We start from the raw sequence: 19,865 nt of genomic DNA, 5'->3' as shown, positions 1-19,865 counted from the left end.
AGGTCAAATCACGGATTGAAATTTTGAGTCCCCTATTTTTTCTACACCGATCGTCCGATCCAATTTCTGATGGTCGCAATCGATAGCTAGGGTCAGAAACTCGAGTTCCCTCATATATACCTTATTAAAAATATTTGACCCTAAAGGTCAAATCACGGATTGAATTTTTGAGTCCCCCCCAATTTTTTCAACACCGATCGTCCGATCCGATTTCTGATGGTCGCGTTCTATAGCTAGGGTCAGAATCTCGAGTTCCCTAATATATACCTTATTAAAAATATTTGACCTTAAAGGTCAAATCACGGATTGAAATTTTGAGTCCCCCTATTTTTTCTACACCGATCGTCCGATCCAATTTCTGATGGTCGCAATCGATAGCTAGGGGCAGAAACTCGAGTTCCCTAATATATACCTTATTAAAAATATTTGACCTTAAAGGTCAAATCACGGATTGAATTTTTGAGTCCCCCAACTTTTTCAACACCAATCGTCCGATCCGATTTCTGATGGTCGCATTCTATAGCTAGGGTCAGAATCTCGAGTTCCCTAATATATACCTTATTAAAAATATTTGACCTTAAAGGTCAAATCACGGATATTCAACCTTAAAGGTCAAATCACGGATTAAAATTTTGAGTCCCCCGATTTTTTCTACACCGATCGTCCGATCCAATTTCTGATGGTCGCATTCGATAGCTAGGGTCAAAATCTCGAGTTCCCTAATATATACCTTATTAAAAATATTTGACCTTAAAGGTCAAATCACGGATTGAAATTTTGAGTCCCCCTATTTTTTCTACACCGATCGTCCGATCCAATTTCTGATGGTCGCAATCGATAGCTAGGGTCAGAAACTCGAGTTCCCTAATATAAACCTTATTAAAAATATTTGACCTTAAAGGTCAAATCACGGATTGAATTTTTGAGTCCCCCTATTTTTTCTACACCGATCGTCTGATCCAATTTCTGATGGTCGCAATCGATAGCTAGGGTCAGAAACTCGAGTTCCTTTATATATACCTTATTAAAAATATTTGACCTTAAAGGTCAAATCACGGATTCAATTTTTGAGTCCCCCAATTTTTTCAACACCGATCGTCCGATCCAATTTCTGATGGTCGCAATCGATAGCTAGGGTCAGAACTTCGAGTTCCCTAATATATATCTTATTAAAAATATTTGACCTTAAAGGTCAAATCACGGATTGAATTTTTTAATCCCCAATTTTTTCAACACCGATCGTCCGATCCGATTTCTGATGGTCGCATTCTATAGCTAGGGTCAGAATCTCGAGTTCCCTAATATATACCTTATTAAAATATTTGACCTTAAAGGTCAAATCACGGATATTCAACCTTAAAGGTCAAATCACGGATTGAAATTTTAAGTCCCCCTCTTTTGTTCTACACCGATCGTCCGATCCAATTTCTGATGGTCGCATTTGATAGCTAGGGTCAAAATCTCGAGTTCCCTAATATATACCTTATTAAAAATATTTGACCTTAAAGGTCAAATCACGGATTGAAATTTTGAGTCCCCCTATTTTTCCTACACCGATCTTCCGATCCATTTTCTGATGGTCGCATTCGATAGCTAGGGTCAGAATCTCGAGTTCCTTAATAAATACCCTATTAAAAATATTTGACCTTAAAGGACAAATCACGGATTGAATTTTTGAGTCCCCCAATTTTTTCAACACCGATCGTCCGATCCGATTTCTGATGGTCGCATTCGATAGCTAGGGTCAGAATCTCGAGTTCCCTAATATATACGTTATTAAAAATATTTGACCTTAGAGGTCAAATCACGGATATTCGACCTTAAAGGTCACATCACGGATTGAAATTTTGAGTCCCCCGATTTTTTCCACACCGATCGTCTGATCCGATTTCTGAAGGTCGCATTCGATAGCTAGGGTCAGAATCTCGAATTCCCTAATATATATCTTATTAAAAATATTTGACCTTAAAGGTCAAATCACGGATTGAAATTTTGAGTCCCCTTTTTTCTACACCGATCGTCCAATCCAATTTCTGATGGTCGCATTCGATAGCTAGGGTCATAATCTCGAATTCCTTAATATATACCTTATTAAAAATATTTGACCTTAAAGGTCAAATCACGGATTGAAATTTTGAGTCCCCCTATTTTTTCTACACCGATCGTCTGATCCAATTTCTGATGGTCGCATTTGATAGCTAGGGTCACAATCTCGAGTTCCCTAATATATACCTTATTAAAAATGTTTGACCTTAAAGGTCAAATCACGGATTGAAATTTTGAGTCCCCCTATTTTTCAACACCGATCGTCCAATCCAATTTCTGATGTTCGCATTCGATAGCTAGGGTAATAATCTCGAGTTCCCTTATATATACCTTATTAAAAATATTTGACCTTAAAGGTCAAATCACGAATTGAAATTTTGAGTCCCCCTATTTTTTCTACACCGATCGTTGGTTGAATATCCGTGATTTGACCTTTAAGGTCAAATATTTTTAATAAGGTATATATTAGGGAACTCGAGATTCTGACCCTAGCTATAGAATGCGACCATCAGAAATCGGATCGGACGATCGGTGTTGAAAAAAATTGGGGGACTCAAAAATTCAATCCGTGATTTGACCTTTAAGGTCAAATATTTTTAATAAGGTATATATTAGGGAACTCAAGTTTCTGACCCTAGAAATACTCAAAATTTCAATCCGTGATTTGACCTTTAAGGTCAAATATTTTTAATAAGGTATATATGAGGGAACTCGAGATTCTGACCCTAGCTATAGAATGCGACCATCAGAAATCGGATCGGACGATCGGTGTTGAAAAAATTGGGGGACTCAAAAATTCAATCCGTGATTTAACCTTTAAGGTCAAATATTTTTAATAAGGTAAATATAAGGGAACTCGAGTTTCTGACCCTAGCTATCGATTGCGACCATCAGAAATTGGATCGGACGATCGGTGTAGAAAAAATAGGGGACTCAAAATTTCAATCCGTGATTTGACCTTTAAGGTCAAATATTTTTAATAAGGTATATATTAGGGAACTCGAGATTTTGACCCTAGCTATCGAATGCGACCATCGGAAATTGGATCGGACGATCGGTGTAGAAAAAATCGGGGGACTTAAAATTTCAATCCGTGATTTGACTTTTAAGGTTGAATGTCCGTGATTTGACCTTTAAGGTCAAATATTTTTAATAAGGTATATATTAGGGAACTCGAGATTTTGACCCTAGCTATAGAATGCGACCATCAGAAATCGGATCGGACGATCGGTGTTGAAAAAATTGGGGGACTCAAAAATTCAATCCGTGATTTGACCTTTAAGGTCAAATATTTTTAATAAGGTATATATTAGGGAACTCGAGTTTCTGACCCTAGCTATCGATTGCGACCATCAGAAATTGGATCGGACGATCGGTGTAGAAAAAATAGGGGGACTCAAAATTTCAATCCGTGATTTGACCTTTAAGGTCAAATATTTTTAATAAGGTATATATTAGGGAACTCGAGATTCTGACCCTAGCTATAGAATGCGACCATCAGAAATCGGATCGGACGATCGGTGTTGAAAAAATTGGGGGACTCAAAAATTCAATCCGTGATTTAACCTTTAAGGTCAACTATTTTTAATAAGGTATATATTAGGGAACTCGAGTTTCTGACCCTAGCTATCGATTGCGACCATCAGAAATTGGATCGGACGATCGGTGTAGAAAAAATAGGGGGACTCAAAATTTCAATCCGTGATTTGACCTTTAAGGTCAAATATTTTTAATAAGGTATATATTAGGGAACTCGAGATTTTGACCCTAGCTATCGAATGCGACCATCAAAAATTGGATCGGACGATCGGTGTAGAAAAAATAGGGGGACTCAAAATTTCAATCCGTGATTTGACCTTGAAGGTCAAATATTTTTAATAAGGTATATATTAGGGAATTTGAGATTCTGACCCTAGCTTTTGAATGCGACCTTCAGAAATCGGATCGGACGATCGGTGTAGGAAAAATCGGGGTCTCAATTTCAATCCGTGATTTGACCTTGAAGATGACCTTGAAATTTGAAATGAATACGATATTCGGAATCAGCGTCCCAAACTGCATCGGATAGGTTGGGTTTAGTTGAAATTCGGACTCGACGCTGAATCCGTCGCGGAATACGACGCTAACTTCACGGACGTGTTGAGCTGCTATATTTTACACCCTAATTTGGGAGTTTGACACCCTGTCGGGTGCTTAGGGACCAAAAAGGGGTGCTCGGCTGATATTTGAGGGGTGTCACCTGCAGTCTAACGGAACCCCATGTGGGCCGGCGCTGACCCCCCTTTAGCGGCTGCGACTCCCCACTATGCGTCGAAACCCTCCTGGGGTGTACGCCAAACACCCCATTTATAATAGCTCAGCGACTCCCCTCAAAACACCCCACTCGGGTGTTATTTTTGACATGACCGTCAATACCCCGTACAGGGTGTCATTTTTTCTTTCAGTGTAAAAGAGAACTCTGTGACTGGAACCTCAGGCTCGGAAAGGGTCCTGACTCCTGAGGTCAACAACCGAGGGTCCTCTGAGGTCAGCAGAGGACCCTCCGATGCAAACAGAGAGCCCTCGGAAGCAGAGGTTTCTCTGAGGTCAACAGACGGCCTTATATAGAACAAAGAGTGCCTTCTGAGGACAACAAAAGATCCTCAAAGGTTTATAGTGGGCCTCGAGGTTAAATAAGGGGTCGTTTGAAGTCAACAGAGGTCGATAGAGGCGGGTTCTCTGAGGACACCCGAATGCAATATCGTTGATGTCCGGAAAAAATACATTTACAGTGCTCCTAGCTCGCAAGTGATGGTTCGTTTGTATGGGTAGGTAGGCATAATTTGAAGCCTAACTTCCACAACCAGCGATGACTCGACAAGTTGTCTTTTCCATCATCCATATCTGAACGCATTTACGATGTCGTGCGTTTATAGTTCAACGGTCACGCTAGTCCCCCTCCAATCGGCACTCCACATGTGACCCAATCTGATCTCTGTGTGACCTCGCCGGCTAGGTGAACGAGACATCCACCTCACCGGATATGCCATTTTTGAATGTTCCCGACGGCTCTTGGCCTTCGTGCCCGTGATTTGTCATTCTTTAAGTTCATTTAAATATCTCAATGACCACCTCAAAGTGCGCCCCTGCGTTTGCACTGCTCTCGTGCCGTTCGAACCTTCCGTGCCGCCAGTGAGACCGGTGACACCGTCCCTATCTGCCGACCCCCCCCCCCCCTCCCCCTGCCATCCCCGCCGCCGACTGCGGAGCCGTCCGGCACTTCTCAGAGCGCTGTGCAGTCGCACGGTGATCGGGGCAGGGTGAAGTCACGATCCCGTCGGCCCCAAGACGCCGAGTCCGCTGATCAGCCGCCGGGACTCCGACTTGGTGCTGACCTGCCGCTGACCTGCCGCTGACCTTCTGCTGACCTGCCGCTGACCTGCACCTGACCTGCCGCTGAACTGAAGACCGTGTCATTGGCGGCATCATGTCGGAAAAGAAGGACTCTCTCAAGCTCGGTAGGTGATGTCAGCTCGCTTTGAAACTATGGTCGTACATATACACGTGAATCTCAGCTTCATCAGGTCCAGGACCCGAATTGGTGGTTCGGGGTCCCGAAGCCTGGCCACTTTTCCAAAACCAGCGGCATAGAATTAAGGTCAAGCAATACCAGCCTTAGTTACCCAGTTGATGGACATTAGCAAATAATACATTCAAGTGAATTGGCAGCATGAATCCTTCTTGAAACGTAATTAGTATATTTTAGCTTCATGTGATGAAACGGGGCACATACCTGATACCCACCTACGTAAATTGTTTTGTCCCGTATAATGTTACTTCTGATTGCTGAAAAGCCCTCCGGGCTTCGACACACACACGGCTGGTGCCTGCACTTTGATCTGTGCACATTGCGTTTTGCGGTGCCTGTAGGATGATAAGCCACCTGATAACTATAAACATATACAGTAAACCAAAGTGGCATGTGCTTGATACAAGACACGGGCCGCGTGAACGAGATAATAAACACGCTGTATATGAACCATGCTAACTATCGCCCATGTTTAGGCGGTGCTGTGTAGAAGTACTCGTGCCACTCTCTTGGGTCTCCGATTGGCCAGCGGCGGCGCTTTGGCCTGTCTACTGTCTAATCGTATGAAAGGCGCGACGGATCGTTGGCAGCGGACCTCCAGTTTTGGGGCCTTGGCAGCGAATTACATCTTTATTTGTGTGTATGACGCAAGGTCAAGACTCAAATGTCATGCACAGGTCACCGAAGGTAAACTTTCGCTAATTTCCAGGTCAAAATTCACCAATGCTCGACAAATTGGAGTGTAGTACCGGAACAGGTAGAGCTACAGCGCCGCGGAAAAGCCGCTATTTTCCTCAGATTTGACCTAAGGTCAGCGGTTTAGCCTGCAGGGAGCGAAAAGTGCCAAAATAGACGTTTTTGTGAAAACAGTTTTCTGCAATAGCTTTTCACTCAAAATATGCCACGAGCTTACTCTGCTAACGTCGTATTCCTCTCGTCGAGACGCATCCGATGAACTATAATATGACTTTGAAAGGTCAACTGGAAAATTTGACCTCAGGACATTACCTGACGGGAAAAGAAAATGTCGTGCTGCATATAAGTCGATCTGTATCGTCGAGCTGAAAACATCTCAGTTGTTTTCATCGCTCTAGCCACATGCATCTATCAGAAGATTAGCTAAAAAAACATAATCTTATGATGAACTGATACCTAATCTTTTGATTTATTCCCTCTCTTGACCTGAGATGACATCAAGGACATAAGGAGAGGTTATGGGTGACTTTAAAATATGCTCATATCCATGGGTGTCGATTTGTATACTTTTGGGGGTGCTGCAGCACCCCCAATGCTCAAATGAGCACCCCCAATGGTTTTCCGGGCACCCCCAAATGTTCCAGTTAGCAACCCCAATCATTTTGTCCCTCAATAACTCCCACTAACTCTGCTTGAGGAAAATAATTCGTTCCGCAGTCTTTCACTACTAAAAATAAAACAATTACGCAATTTACAATGCATGAAATAAGATGTAAAGAAAAGAAAAGTTAGTCTTAAGAAGAAGGGCGAAAAAAAGACGTTCAGTTGCAAAGACACTGGTGTGGGTCCGTCGTACACGAGTGTCTGATCCTTAGAGCTGATAACGCGTACCCTTTACAAGCCGGCAGGGGGCTCCAGAGACAGGCGACGGGCCCTCAGAGGCCGGCAAAGGCCATAAGAGGCCGGTGGTACCTTCAGAAACCCTGTGGGGTCGTCTTTAGAGACCGGCAGGGACTCGGACGCCGATGGGGCCCTCAGAGTCGCCGGTGTGGGGCCTTCAAATGTCACCGGTGGGTGGCCGTCATGTGCACTTGTGGGGCCCTCAGAAGCGACGGTGTTGGGCCCTCAGAGCCGCCGATATAGGGCCTTAAGAGGCACTAGTGCGGGGCCCTCAGATACGGCAATGTATGGCCCTCCGAGGCGCCGGTGTAGGGGCTTCACAGTTGCCGGTGATGGCCCTCACAGGCGCCGTTGTGGGGGCTCTTAGAGACACTGGTTTAGGGCCATCACAGGCGCGCGGCCCTCAGAACTGCTGTTACGGAACGGACCCTTCATAGGCCGACAAGAAGATATCAAGAGGTCACCGGTGCCTTCAGGAGCCTTGTGGGATTCTCAGATACCGGCATGGTGCTCTCAGACGCCGCTGGGACCCTCCGAGCCACCTGTGTGGGACCGTCAGGGTCGCTGGTACCTGACGAGGGCCCTCAGAACCGCCCATGTAGAGGTTTTAAAGGCATTGGTGTAGGGCCTCAGAGACGCCGGTGTGGCGCTCAGGGGCGTCGGTGAGGGCCCTCACAGTCGCCGTTATAGGGGCCTTCAGAGAAATGGGTGTGGGGCCATTACAGGCGGGTGCGGAGCTCCTAGAGCTGGCGCCCTTACCCAGCCAGCAATTTGGTTCGGCGCAAGCCCGTTTTGCCCCGGCAACTGCGACATGCCAGACTTGGGCCGGTATAAACGGAACGCCGTCAAATCCGGGGTTTGGGTCGATACGACTCTATTCCGGCTAGCCAGTATTTGCTGTAGCGCTCCCGGGTTGGTATGGTTCCGGACCGCCAAGTCTGGCTCAAGTCAGGCTCCCTGCCATGGCTCAAGTCCGGCTCCCTACGACCGACCAGGTCCGGCTGCACCCCATAGCTGCTCTGGCTTACTGTGGCTGAAGTACGGTGGAGGTACGGCACGGCTGATGTGGCATAAGTCCGGCTGTGATGCGGGCGAGCTCCGGGTTCGTGTGTCAGCTCCAGTAGAGATACGACCAGACCTTGCCCGTACTTTAGCCGGAGCAAATGCCGGAGCTAGCCAGAGTAAAACCAGCTACGGCCAAGACCAAATTAGCTGGCTGGGAATAAGCCGGTTAAGACCCCCACAGTCCGACATGTGGCCCTCCGAAGCCGGTAAGGGGCCCTCAGAGGCCGCCAAGGGGCCCTCAGAGACTGGCTTGGGGCCCTTATGGAGATCTTAGTGTTGGTACTTGTGGGTCCATGAGGGTTTTTTTACGAGCCCCGTGGATCCTTCTTTGTCCAAATATGACCAACATTGACTCTTAGCGGCCAATGGCGCCTCAGGGCCCCTCAAGCCCGAATAACCCGAGGGGACCCTGGGCCCGAACCTGATGGGGGGGGGGGGGGCACGTGCCTCATGGCCCACCTGGCTACGCCACTGAGGAAAATCGTAAACCCGTAAATATCCAAATGCGATCACCTGTCATTTTTCAGCGATCATTATTGGGATCGTCTGATTACCGCCAGAGCCTCGTAGCCACCGTTGCCTCCGCGCAATGTCCGCCCCTGCGGACCGCAGCGGCTGCTGCACCGGTGCTAATCGCCGTCATTGGTTTCTGTCGCCTTATTACAGAGGTGTCGGGGCCGCTGCTATGCTGCCGGCAAATATACGACTTTTTTCGGAAAGATGTTAATGTAATAAAGAAGCCAAGTAATAGGACGAGCAGAATGATTTTCAAGAAGAACGTTCTGCCCTTGGGAAATGTTAGTGGAAATCCCGGCATTATCAGTACCTTATGGGGATAACCAACCCTGCCTTGTACGGTTGTGCCCCATGGCAAAGCTGCAATCTTTCACCCGGTGCAGGGGTTGAGCACCCCCAACCATTTTGAAAAATCGACACCCCTGCTCATATCATACCTATATCCCCACTACCTATAGGTACACGCTGTACATTGTTCATGCATGTTCGACAGAGCATGCCCTATGCCTATACTATACGTGTGGGTCTAGCGGTCGCTTGTACCGTAAGCCTATCCTACAAGCATAACAAGTGGCAACTGTATTTGGGCACACATTATAAACAAGTGTCTCATGTGTTATTATCCTCTCTTTGTCACAAGTGTATGAGTAAGGCATCGGCTTGTTGGTCCTTCGGTTGAGTGGACCTAGTACCTACATAGTACATACCTAATAATAGGATACTAATAGGTAAGTATGAACAAAACTTTTCCGCCGTGATCGACCGGAGCCCATATTGAACATTTATGATTTGGATAATAATTGGTAGATGTCAACGAAATAACGGATGCATCACGTTATCACTCATGACTCATTACCAGCCATATAATATCTAAATGTAAAAGTAGGTACGTACCTACAGAGTGTAATAAATAATAGCCGTTTTCACGACGGGTTATCTGGCGAATGAACCTAATTTGATCAAATTTGCACGAAATATCTTTTACAATAAATATATTCGTATCATGAACTTATTTCAGAAAATAATATCTGATACCTAAGCTGAAAAAATGAGGTTAGGTATACATAAGCATCTGTGCAATCCAAACTGCTAAATTTTCTTAAAATGCACTGAACCTAATCTGACCAAATCTGACCAAATATGCACCTAATCAGTAATCTGCACCAGATGGCCGTCGGTGAGTACCAGATGGCCGTCATGAAAACGGCTAATAAGCACATTATATCTTTTACAAATCTTCGCAACATGTTACGAAGCTGTGAGTGGCGGCTTACGGTTGAACACTAGTCAAAATTATGCATCCAAATGGTTTATGTAGTCGCTTTAGTTTCATTTTTCAATTTTTCATCTTTAAGTAGAAACTAAATCTACATGACAAATGACTATGTATATGCGCTTTTAAAATATCATTGTGAAAATGTTAATTTAGCTGTCTTCTTCCTTAAGCAGCTGTTCGGCTCACAAAAGTGGATACTGTAAGTAGCGCGCTTGTGACAAAATATTATGTTTCTTTTAGTATCTCTTTCTGATATTCTGCTCTAGGATATAACTATAGGCCAATCACTTACCGGGAATGACGCTTTGGGGCAGTTCGATACTGCTCAGTGACTAGGCTGTAAACACTCAAAGAAACTCTCCTTTGTTCTGAGCTCTGAGCACTGAGAGTTGAGCAATGGGAGAAAAATTGTTGAAGCGAATTGCACGGATCGGCCCCAGATAGGCCCGTCTTGGGCCCGTCTCAGTCGTTGCTGACAATTTTTTGGGATCAGCCACTCCTAATTAACATTCAATATATGCATAATAGGCAGTGTGAAACAAGAGCCTACTGCTAGTTCAAGTTACCGGTTCAAATCACCTTTATATGACCTCAACTTGAACCTTTTTCAAGGAATTAATCTGAATCGTTTCATTCTACTTTTACTGTAATGAAATTATGTAATACATATTGAACAATGTCCTTCAGTTTTGATCTCTGATTTTTTTTTGTTATTTGCAGATTCCTTTTCAGAATTATTCTTTTCTTAAAAACTGTGGATTAGGTATACCATAATCCATAGTATACCAGTTGGAGTTATCATATTATTGATTTTGATGTTGAGGAGAAATCATGTCTAATCAAAACACTAAAAGGAGAAGGTGTGTGCTATGTTGTATGTGTATGGATTGCTATTCTTTTCAACAAATGGCTGTCCTCGTACTACCATTTTAATAGCTGATGTTTCACGACGCTCAAGCTTCTTCCTGACTGAATGTTCTCTTTGGATAAGATAAAGCTATTCTGATAACCTTTCATTACTTGGAAGTCCTTAACTAACGCTGAGGGGGAAGTTTGGATAAATATGTTCAACTATAGTCTGGCATTTCAAGAAATATAAGAAGTGTGTTTATTTAATTAATTCTTATTGTACCTTTCAAACTGGCACCAAGTGGTTTCTCGTAGCTACTGATTCTGAGGAGGCCAGTTTGTTGATTGAAATGTGTATTTTCAAGGTACCGAGCACAGTCATCAAATGATGAAAGACAGCCCCTACTGCGAGGTAATTTTTGAGGGCTTCGTCCATTGTCTTATTTGGTCTTCTAATTATTCTTATATGTTACTAGCTGGACATGAATATATTGTTAGTGTGCAATGCAGCAATACATAATAAGGCAATAGTTGTTAGAATTTGGCAACTGCTTGTCATTTTAGATGCCCATAATGTTTTGATTTACATACCTTTACATCAGTTACTGACTCACAAATCTTCTCAGTTCATCGATCACCATATTTCCACCCAAATACCAAGACTACCAAGTAAGTGCTAGTACACCCATATCTGCTGCATTCCTGTTGCAGTATGATGTTGCAGTCCTGTTTTGGATATGGATTATTTTCCCACTACCCACCCTATCAGCCAGTGTTGCCCAGTGACCACCACTCACAGCTCCACTGCCCCTCCCGCCTACAGATGAGCTGCATGATGGTGAGCAGGGTGGCGCGCCAGCCGCGGCGGCGCCCACCGGTCTGCGCGGCCTGCTGCGCTCCTCCGGCTACAGCCTGTACGTGCTGCTGCTGCTGCTTCTCACCTACCTGCTCAACCAGCTGGATCGCTACATGCTGGCCATCGTGGCGCGGCCATCGGCGCAGGAGATCGAGTTTGGCGACAAGGGCTGCCTGCTCAATGAGACGGTCAAGTCGACCTTGGAGGACGGCAACTGCACGGCCATCACCACGGAGACGACGTGAGTCGCATGGAGGGAGACTGGGGAGGGGGGGGGGGGGTGTAACTGAGACGACATGAGTCGCATAGAAAGGGGGACTGTGCGTATCGGTCACGGGTCCGCCAGCTGAGACGGTGTTTTACATGCATCTAATTCTACATGCATTCCTGAATGCATCTACAATCTACATTCATTTCAGGAGATCATGCATTTACATACTTTAAGACTGAATTTGTCTTTGAAATATCTGATCGTAATCTTAACTGGGGTTTAAAGGCACTGCTATGCAAACCGTTTGAAAAATATTTTCATGCACAGGAGTCAAATAGACTGATCTTCTTCAGCAGCCGCGGGTCCTATGTTTCCAAACATTCCATCGATATCGGAGACGGTCTTTCTCACGTTTCTAAATGTGCCATCCCTTTCCCGCAGCTGCACGAGCTTCGTTGACGCCGACGGCCACCACGGCTGTAAGTGGGACTACACGGGCACCGGAACCGAGTACAACCTGCTGGCCGGGCCCGTGTTCATCCTGATCTACACGTTCGCCGGCATCCCCATGGGTCTGGCCGCCGATCTCTACAACAGAAAGGTACGCGAGAACACACGGGTCTGCCGGGAGCAGAGGGCGATTTGTGCGCAATGGTGGAGGCGCTAGGCTACTGCTGCATTACAAGTATTGTAGAAATAACGTTAAGCGATTATTTCCTTCAAGATCTTAGTCATTTATTAGGTTGTTCGCTTCTTAGTTCGCTTATGGGTTACTTTATTCATTAATTTATCCATTGCTTCGTCCACCCATTCATTCTTTTGCATATTTATTTATTTATTCATTCATTTATTTATTCATTCATTCATGTATTCATTCATTCAGTCAATCAGTCACATATTCATTTATCGTTCATTCGTTTATCCATTCGCTCGCTCACTCACCACTCACTAACTCACTGTTCCCGTCCCCGTTTGTTTCCCCGCAGCTGCTGCTGGCCGGAGCGCTCATCCTCTGGTCTACCTGTACGTTCCTGACTGGCTTCGCTGAGGAGTACTGGGAGCTGGCCGTGCTTCGATTCGGCATCGGATTCGGGTGAGTGTTCGGGCACGACGCGCGTCAGCGGCCACGTACTGCCATCTCCGTTGAGCCGCAGTTTGATGACCAAGTGATGATTTCTTTTCACTGTTATGATTTTTTACTGCCTTGAAACTGTAAAAAAAAAAGTTTTTAGTAATGTCGATATGGTTTGGTGTTATGCTGTATTACGGAGTCTCCCTCCCATTTTCGTGTTAGCAAGTGCCTTGTGCAATGCGAGGTGATACACGCCGCCGTCTCGTGCCAGATGCACGTGGAACCCCTGCGGCTCAGTGCAGCCACCCCGGCCTTGTCTCGTTGATTGGCGGCTGCTGTGCGTCGTACCCTGTCCTTCTGATGACGCCACAGCGTCTGATAGTGGCTCCGGCACGTGTTCGGACGGGACGGGCGGGGGCGGGGGCGGGGGCTCAGAGGTCAATAGTGTCCTAGTGCACGCGCTTTCCGCCGGCAACTATAGCCAGGACCATGACTAGCTGAACAGGCCGTTGGTCTGGAGCACGCTGACTGGCCATTATTTGGCTGTCTCCTGGGTCGCCGTAATTCGGGAAACACGCGGCCGATCGGCGGGTAGCTATCGCATGTGCTCGGCCGAGGAGAGCCCTTGACGGCGGGGGCGGGTGTCGGAGCGTCACAGAGGTGTACCAACCTCTTAGATAGGGACAAGGACGGCCGATCGGCAGCTGGGTCAAGTGCCTCCCTCTCGATAGGCCTCTGTGTACCGTGACGGGACAATTTGAACTCGGTAATTTCAGGGGACGTAGACATTGTACTTGTCTGAACTAGTGGAATTATACAGTATGTACTTAGTGCAGTTATTCAATGGTTAGGTATGCACTTCAATGCGCCGCCATAAAACTGTCAACATAAAATGTCAAAGCCTATATCTATTATTGCTGGTTGATCATTTGTTTTTGTATTCTTATTTGGCCTGCAGTTGCCTGCTATTTTAAGGATTGCTTGTTATGTAACCGGTCGGCTTCAGTAGTTACGTAACGAGTCTCGGCTTCAGACAAGCAAATAATTTATCGTCCTTGCTCTCTGCTGATCTTCACGATATCTACGGACGACGGTGGAAACTGGAAATCTATGTGTTAATGCCGTCGACCGAAATCTTATCGACCTAGTCGTGGGGTTTTCTTTCCGCACTGCTAATTCTTCGATTAATTAAAGAGGTGATCAGTTTGACCGGTTTACCCTCTTTTCGGTTCATCAATTTTCGGTCCAGCCACTCCATTCCTACTTTAAAACATATTTTACGTTCAAACCATTGGAAAATGAACGGTATCTTTAAAAGACTTGAGATGTATTTGACTACTTACTTTGCTCAACGTCGATGTAGATACACTGGAAGGTCGTTAAATTGTTCGCGTCGTGTTATCGACCTAGTGTCTATTGTCAGAAATACTCCGTAGTTTCTAACTCAGCCAGTTTGCGACTTCGCTGCACCTCCTTGAATGACACCATCAGTATTTATATTTCTTCATGTAACAAGTGGGCTGTAATCCAGTAGTCATGTACGAGTAGTCTCGTAGCTGAAACAATCCACCGGAGAGGCGACCCTGTTCCTCCTCTGTTGGCAATTTATGTGCACCCGCCATGACCCCGTCCGTGTCTTCCCGTCGCCAGAGAGGCCGGATGCACGCCGTTCGCCACCTCTCTGCTGGCCGACTACTTCATCCCCGAGCTGCGAGGCACCGCGCTGGGCGTCTACAACTGGGGCATCTACTTCGGCTACTCCATGGCCTACGCCATCGGCAACTTCATCACGGACGCCAACATCATGGACATGGTTAGTCAGCCGTGTAATTAAATGGTAAGCGGTGACATGGTTAAAATAGGCTCTCAACATCATAGAAATGGATATGTTCAGTCAGTCGGATGGCATGAAGCAGATGGAAAGAACGCTAAGCCTTTTGCTATATTTAATTCGCCTGATATGGCAAGACTGAATCAACAAATGCTTGCTGCTTGTAGGGCGTTTCGTACGTTGTATCTTAGTCTTTAATCATGAATGCGTTATTATTGAGTGGGCAATTGTATATTTATTTGGTTTCCTTGTATTTTGATCACGGGTGTTGTCGCAGGTACATACATTCAACAGAATTGTTTTGGTGTAAAAAAGGGATCACAGTAATGAGTTGCAGTTTTAACAACACCAAGAAGTGCCAAAAGTGGTCCAAGGTCTACAACGATCAGACAGCCGACCTCTGTTAGCGTTTGCGCCATCCCACACCGGTCTCCTTGTTCCTCATCTCGTATTGTAACTCTCCTCCTCATACAGGGCTGGCGGTGGTCCTACTTCATCTCTGGCGGGCCCGGTATCCTTCTCGGCATTCTGATGATCTTCACACTGAAGGAGCCACTGCGGGCCGGTGTGACTGACGAGAGCCGCGCCGCGGCGCGTCAGAAGACCTTCGTCCAGCGTCTGCCAGAGATGATGCGGCTCTTCTTCCGACCGTCCCTGTTCCTGCTCTGCTTTGCCGGCGCCATCAGGAACGCCGGTGGGTGGCTAGAGAGGAGCGAGGGAGAAAGTCTGGTTATGACCGGCACTTGTATTAGGTGGTGCTACACAGACGTTTCACCTCAAAACAGAAGAGTTGATATGTGGCTGAGAGGGGTTGCTGTTGGGATGCGGTGATTTCGTTTTGCGTCGCAAGTGCTCGGTGAATCTTTAAATGCAAAATGGTATCGAAGTTCTTTATCCATTGATGATTTTGAACGCTGCATGATTCATATGATCATTTTTTTAACACTTAATGGGACTCTGTAATTTCAACAATGCTTCCAAATGTCTCAGAGTTATCGGTTTGGGAAGTATTTATTTTGCTGAAGCATTTTATTTCATTAAAATAGTCAGTTTATTGGCAGTGCTGTTTTCACGATTCGGTCCTTGATTTCCGTCCCCGATACTGACTTTTCCCTTTCACTCTGTGCAGCCGGGTACGTGTGGTCGTACAGCACGCAGACTTTCTTCGAGGGCATCGGCCAGACGTCTACCCAGATCGGTGCCTACATGTCCTGGATCCCGCTGGTCGCCGGCTCCATCGGTCAGTCGCGCACGGCTAGGGGCTGTGGCGGTCTAGAAGACAGTTACACGTTCTTATACGGCTTATTTCAACGATTAAATGAGAGGCTGTCTTTTTCTGTAAACAGTATTTTCCCCTCGTCGTTTTGTAATTAATTTATGATTTCCACGGAGCGTAGTGCACAATAATGTTCATGGAATCGTATGTGCGTTGTCATTCGATTTCGATATCTTCATTGCTATGGTAGGATCTCGGCAACAATCGTAGATTAATGTCTTTTTTAATGTGTCACATAAGCCATTTCACGTAATATCTGCACCTCACCAATTCCCCAGTCGCTTCCACCTGACCATCCCCCACCCCCGTTGCCCGGCCGGCCTGTCCTGACCTGTGACCTCTCGCACAGGTGTGGTGTTTGGCGGTTTCATCTCTGACCGGGTGGTCAGCCGGGTCGGCCCCCACGGCCGCGTCTGGGTCATCATCATCAGCCAACTGCTGGCGGCGCCGTTCGTCTTCTGCGTGCTGTTCGTCGAGCCGCCCTGGGCCTACATCAGCCTCATCCCCGTCTACATTATCGGTGAGTCGTCCCGGCGAGACTTTTGACGTCGTTTCGGGCAAGCTACTTCATGAGTGTTCGCATTTTACTTGCTTGGGTGTCGGGGTTATAGGACGTTTGGAGCTGTTTTCTTGAAGACCATGCAAAATTCGTTGTGCAGCCAGACGGTCTAATTTTCCTCGTTGGCGTTAATCACAAACATATGCTTCTTTCTGCAGCCCTAACCGAACTTTTCATGAGCTTATCATGAGCCCTTTTTGTCATGCTCTTGACTGGGCTGACAGCGACAGCCACTAGCTTAGTCCCCGGTACCATGCATCTGCACGGTGTTTCCTAGTGTCTGTATACTAGCTGTACTGAGAACCCCCCCCCCCCTCCTTAGGTGAGATGTGGATCCCGATCACGCTGGCCGTTCTCGTGGAGCTGGTGCCGGCCGAGATCCGCACGGCCGCCGTCGCCTTCTATTTCTTCGTCATCTCGAACGTCGGCGGCAACATGCCGCTGCTGGTCGACCCCGTCAAGCAGGCCTTCAAGAACGCCGGCAACTCCGAGATCGACGCCCTCCGAGGTAGGTTGGCCGGCGGAGCGGCCCCGACTCACGGCCGCGGGGGCGTGCGGAGAGGGGGAGAGGATGGTGTGGTCAGCTGGACGCCCGGTGTGGGACGCAGTGACTGGTGAAGTGAACAGTGAGGACTATGGGAGGGAGGGAGGAGAGAGGATGAGAGAAAACTTGTGTGTCCGGACGAGGCTGTGTGGAGGTTAGTAATGCTCATATTTGAGTTACGGCCGCATTCCCATTTTTACGAAGATAATAACCTCCCGTTGTGCTGGCAGTAGGCATGAGCATCAATGAGTTACCCAGCAGTCTTTCTGATCGCGCTGTTTTCTACGCCATATTCTGAGTAACCCTCTCCCCTCCCGCAGACACGCTGTACCTGTTCTACCCTGGCGAGTACATCCTGGGCGCGCTGCTCTACCTCCTGGCACTGTTCTCGCTGCGCCGTGACCTGAGGATCGCCCAGGAAGAGTCCGCCCGCGCCGGCTCCATCCAGAAGGATGGCGAGTCCAACGAGGGATACGAGCCGACCGCAGAGGAGACGTAAGCGACTGAAGGGGCCGCAGAGAGCGCTCACTGACCCGGGGGCGAGGGAGAACGGCGGGAGATGTGATGTACGTCAATGTATTAGCTTACATGTGAATTAGGCGATTGTTAGGGATGCGGCCCCCCGTTCTGTACCTGTGGTGAAGATAGAAGACTCTGTGGTCAGATTGAACCAAAGGTCTCAAACGCTAGGCGTGAAGCCTAGCCCGTGGAATGCAACTGAACTAAAACAGTACACCGACCGACCATGTCCGGCTTATCGGTTCTTTGTTTTACTTTGTAACACTGGCGGTCCCAGGGGGGGGGGGCCACGGGGGCCATGGCCCCCCCTTTGGTGCTGAAAGGTGGGGCCATACTATCTTTTGGCCCCACCTTTCAGATCGAACAAAAGTCCTAGAAAGCTTTTTGTATGTTTCATTTTCTTTCTTGCGCCATCAAAGGACGTAAATTTCACTCATGGAGTGGGCTCAGTTTCGCATTCTGTCAATTTTGCGGTCAGCGTCGCTGGCACCGATTCACGAGTATGGCCGGATCTTATATGGAATATCAGCGTGGGTTTACTTGAGGCTCTCGTATGCCCAGCAATGGCTGGCATGAAACCCTCTTCGGCAGTGCCGGGTGGGCCCTGCCAAATGAGCGTGGCTCTTCGACATGCTAAAGTAAGACCTCATGGGTTGATGCTGCGCACCTCAGAAGCCCGGTGGTGACGCCGTATGCTGGCTTGGTTTCTTAAAGATTAGCGTGGGACCTCCGGGGCCTGCATAGAGTTTGCATGAGCTAGTAGGTATGCAATCTCAGAGGCCTGTGTGTAATGTGTACACAGTGGCGGTCGCGGGGGGGGGGGACATCAGGGCCATGCCCCCCAAAGGCCAATAAAGAGGGCTATCATATCATTGCCCCCCCTCAAACAACCGATGGGCCCCCATAGGTGTATGGGGCCCTGGCCCTTATTCGATCGTCACGAGGCCTAAAAAAAACCACTCCCAGCTATTAATATAGCTCCCACACCGGTCTTTGAGTGTCCTACACTGACCTCTTAGAGAACTTCAGTGGCGGTCAAGCGCCCATGTTGGCCGCCAAGAGCCCACATCGACCTCTGAAGCCCCACATCTGGCCTATGAGGGCCCCTAACCGGCCTCAGGGGCCCCAACCGGCGTCTGAGCGTCTCACACTGGTCTCTCGTGGCCTTATTTCTGTCTCTGGTGTCCCAAGACGAACCTTTAGGTGCCAATGAGGGCCCCGCACTGGCTGCTAAAGACCTGATGCCGGCCTCTAAGGGCCTGTATTGGCCTCTGAGGAAGGCCCATCTTGGCCTTTGAGGGCCCTCTGCTGGCCTCTGGGGTCCAACGACGGCTCATGCCGGTCTTTTAGAGCCCCACGCTGACCTCTGAGGGCCCCATGTTGGCCTGTAATGAGTAAGGACCCACATTAGCCTCTGAGAGCCCAACTCGGTCTCTGATGGTCTCAAACTACTGGCCTTTGCAGTTTGCAGGCCCTGTACTGGTCTCTGAGGGCCTTAAACTGGCCTCTAAGTGAAAACATACATGGGTGGGCTTCTGAAGCTCAGAGGGCTTACGCAGACTCCTGCACAGCCTTACGTTGGTCCTGATCGAGATCACTTTACGTCCTGATGGTCCCGCGTAGATTCCCTCATATTTCGACGTCGGGACCCCATGAGCCGTTGTGGGTCCTGGGGCTGGCAGAGACTGACGAAGTCCTCAGGGCTCAGGGCCAGTCTTTTTAGCATGAGGACTAGGCATTTGAGTGAGCCCCAATAGAGCCGTTGCGAAGCCCGCAGGAGTCGCGCGCGGCCCTCAGATGCCAATTTTGAAAGCCAGGAACCTTTGGTCTCTAGAGGTCGGTGTACCCACTCTCTCCCGCCGCCACACAACTACTCGTATATGAGTAAATGTCATAGTCTGAAAATGCTCTCTGGGTTTCACATGCTTGTTCAAAGCAAGAGGTAGGTATCTGTACGTACTTTTCCGAATTGTTTTATAGTGGTAAGGTCATGAATCCGCGTGCCCGACCTTCCAGTATATGCTACACCGATCCGTCGCCATGGTGCAGTGGCCCGACCGGTGGAAACACCGTGGGACGAG

General features: G+C 47.6%; 1 protein-coding gene across 2 annotated transcripts; it reads left to right on the top strand.

The window, feature by feature from the left end:
* Positions 1-5,324: 5,324 nt before the first annotated feature.
* LOC122368922 (MFS-type efflux pump MSMEG_3705-like) lies at positions 5,325-18,038 on the top strand. 2 transcript variants are annotated; one of them, XM_043343243.1, is made up of 11 exons: positions 10,773-10,927; positions 11,282-11,328; positions 11,740-12,013; positions 12,425-12,584; positions 12,970-13,076; positions 14,706-14,868; positions 15,361-15,580; positions 16,016-16,126; positions 16,512-16,682; positions 17,044-17,229; positions 17,586-18,038. In XM_043343243.1, exons 1-11 carry the CDS (start codon positions 10,899-10,901, stop codon positions 17,762-17,764), a joined length of 1,647 nt encoding a protein of 548 aa, XP_043199178.1. In that variant the 5' UTR covers positions 10,773-10,898; the 3' UTR covers positions 17,765-18,038. The 2 variants fall into 2 exon arrangements, with proteins under 2 accessions (XP_043199179.1, XP_043199178.1); XM_043343244.1 differs by lacking the exons at positions 10,773-10,927; positions 11,282-11,328 and adding an exon at positions 5,325-5,543.
* Positions 18,039-19,865: the final 1,827 nt, after the last annotated feature.

The sequence above is a fragment of the Amphibalanus amphitrite genome, unplaced genomic scaffold (genome assembly GCF_019059575.1).
Source record: "Amphibalanus amphitrite isolate SeventyFive unplaced genomic scaffold, NRLGWU_Aamphi_draft 000990F_arrow, whole genome shotgun sequence".
Lineage (NCBI taxonomy): Eukaryota > Metazoa > Arthropoda > Thecostraca > Balanomorpha > Balanidae > Amphibalanus > Amphibalanus amphitrite.
The sequence above is the reverse complement of the archived record's forward strand: the minus strand, read 5'-3'. Positions and strand labels throughout refer to the sequence as shown.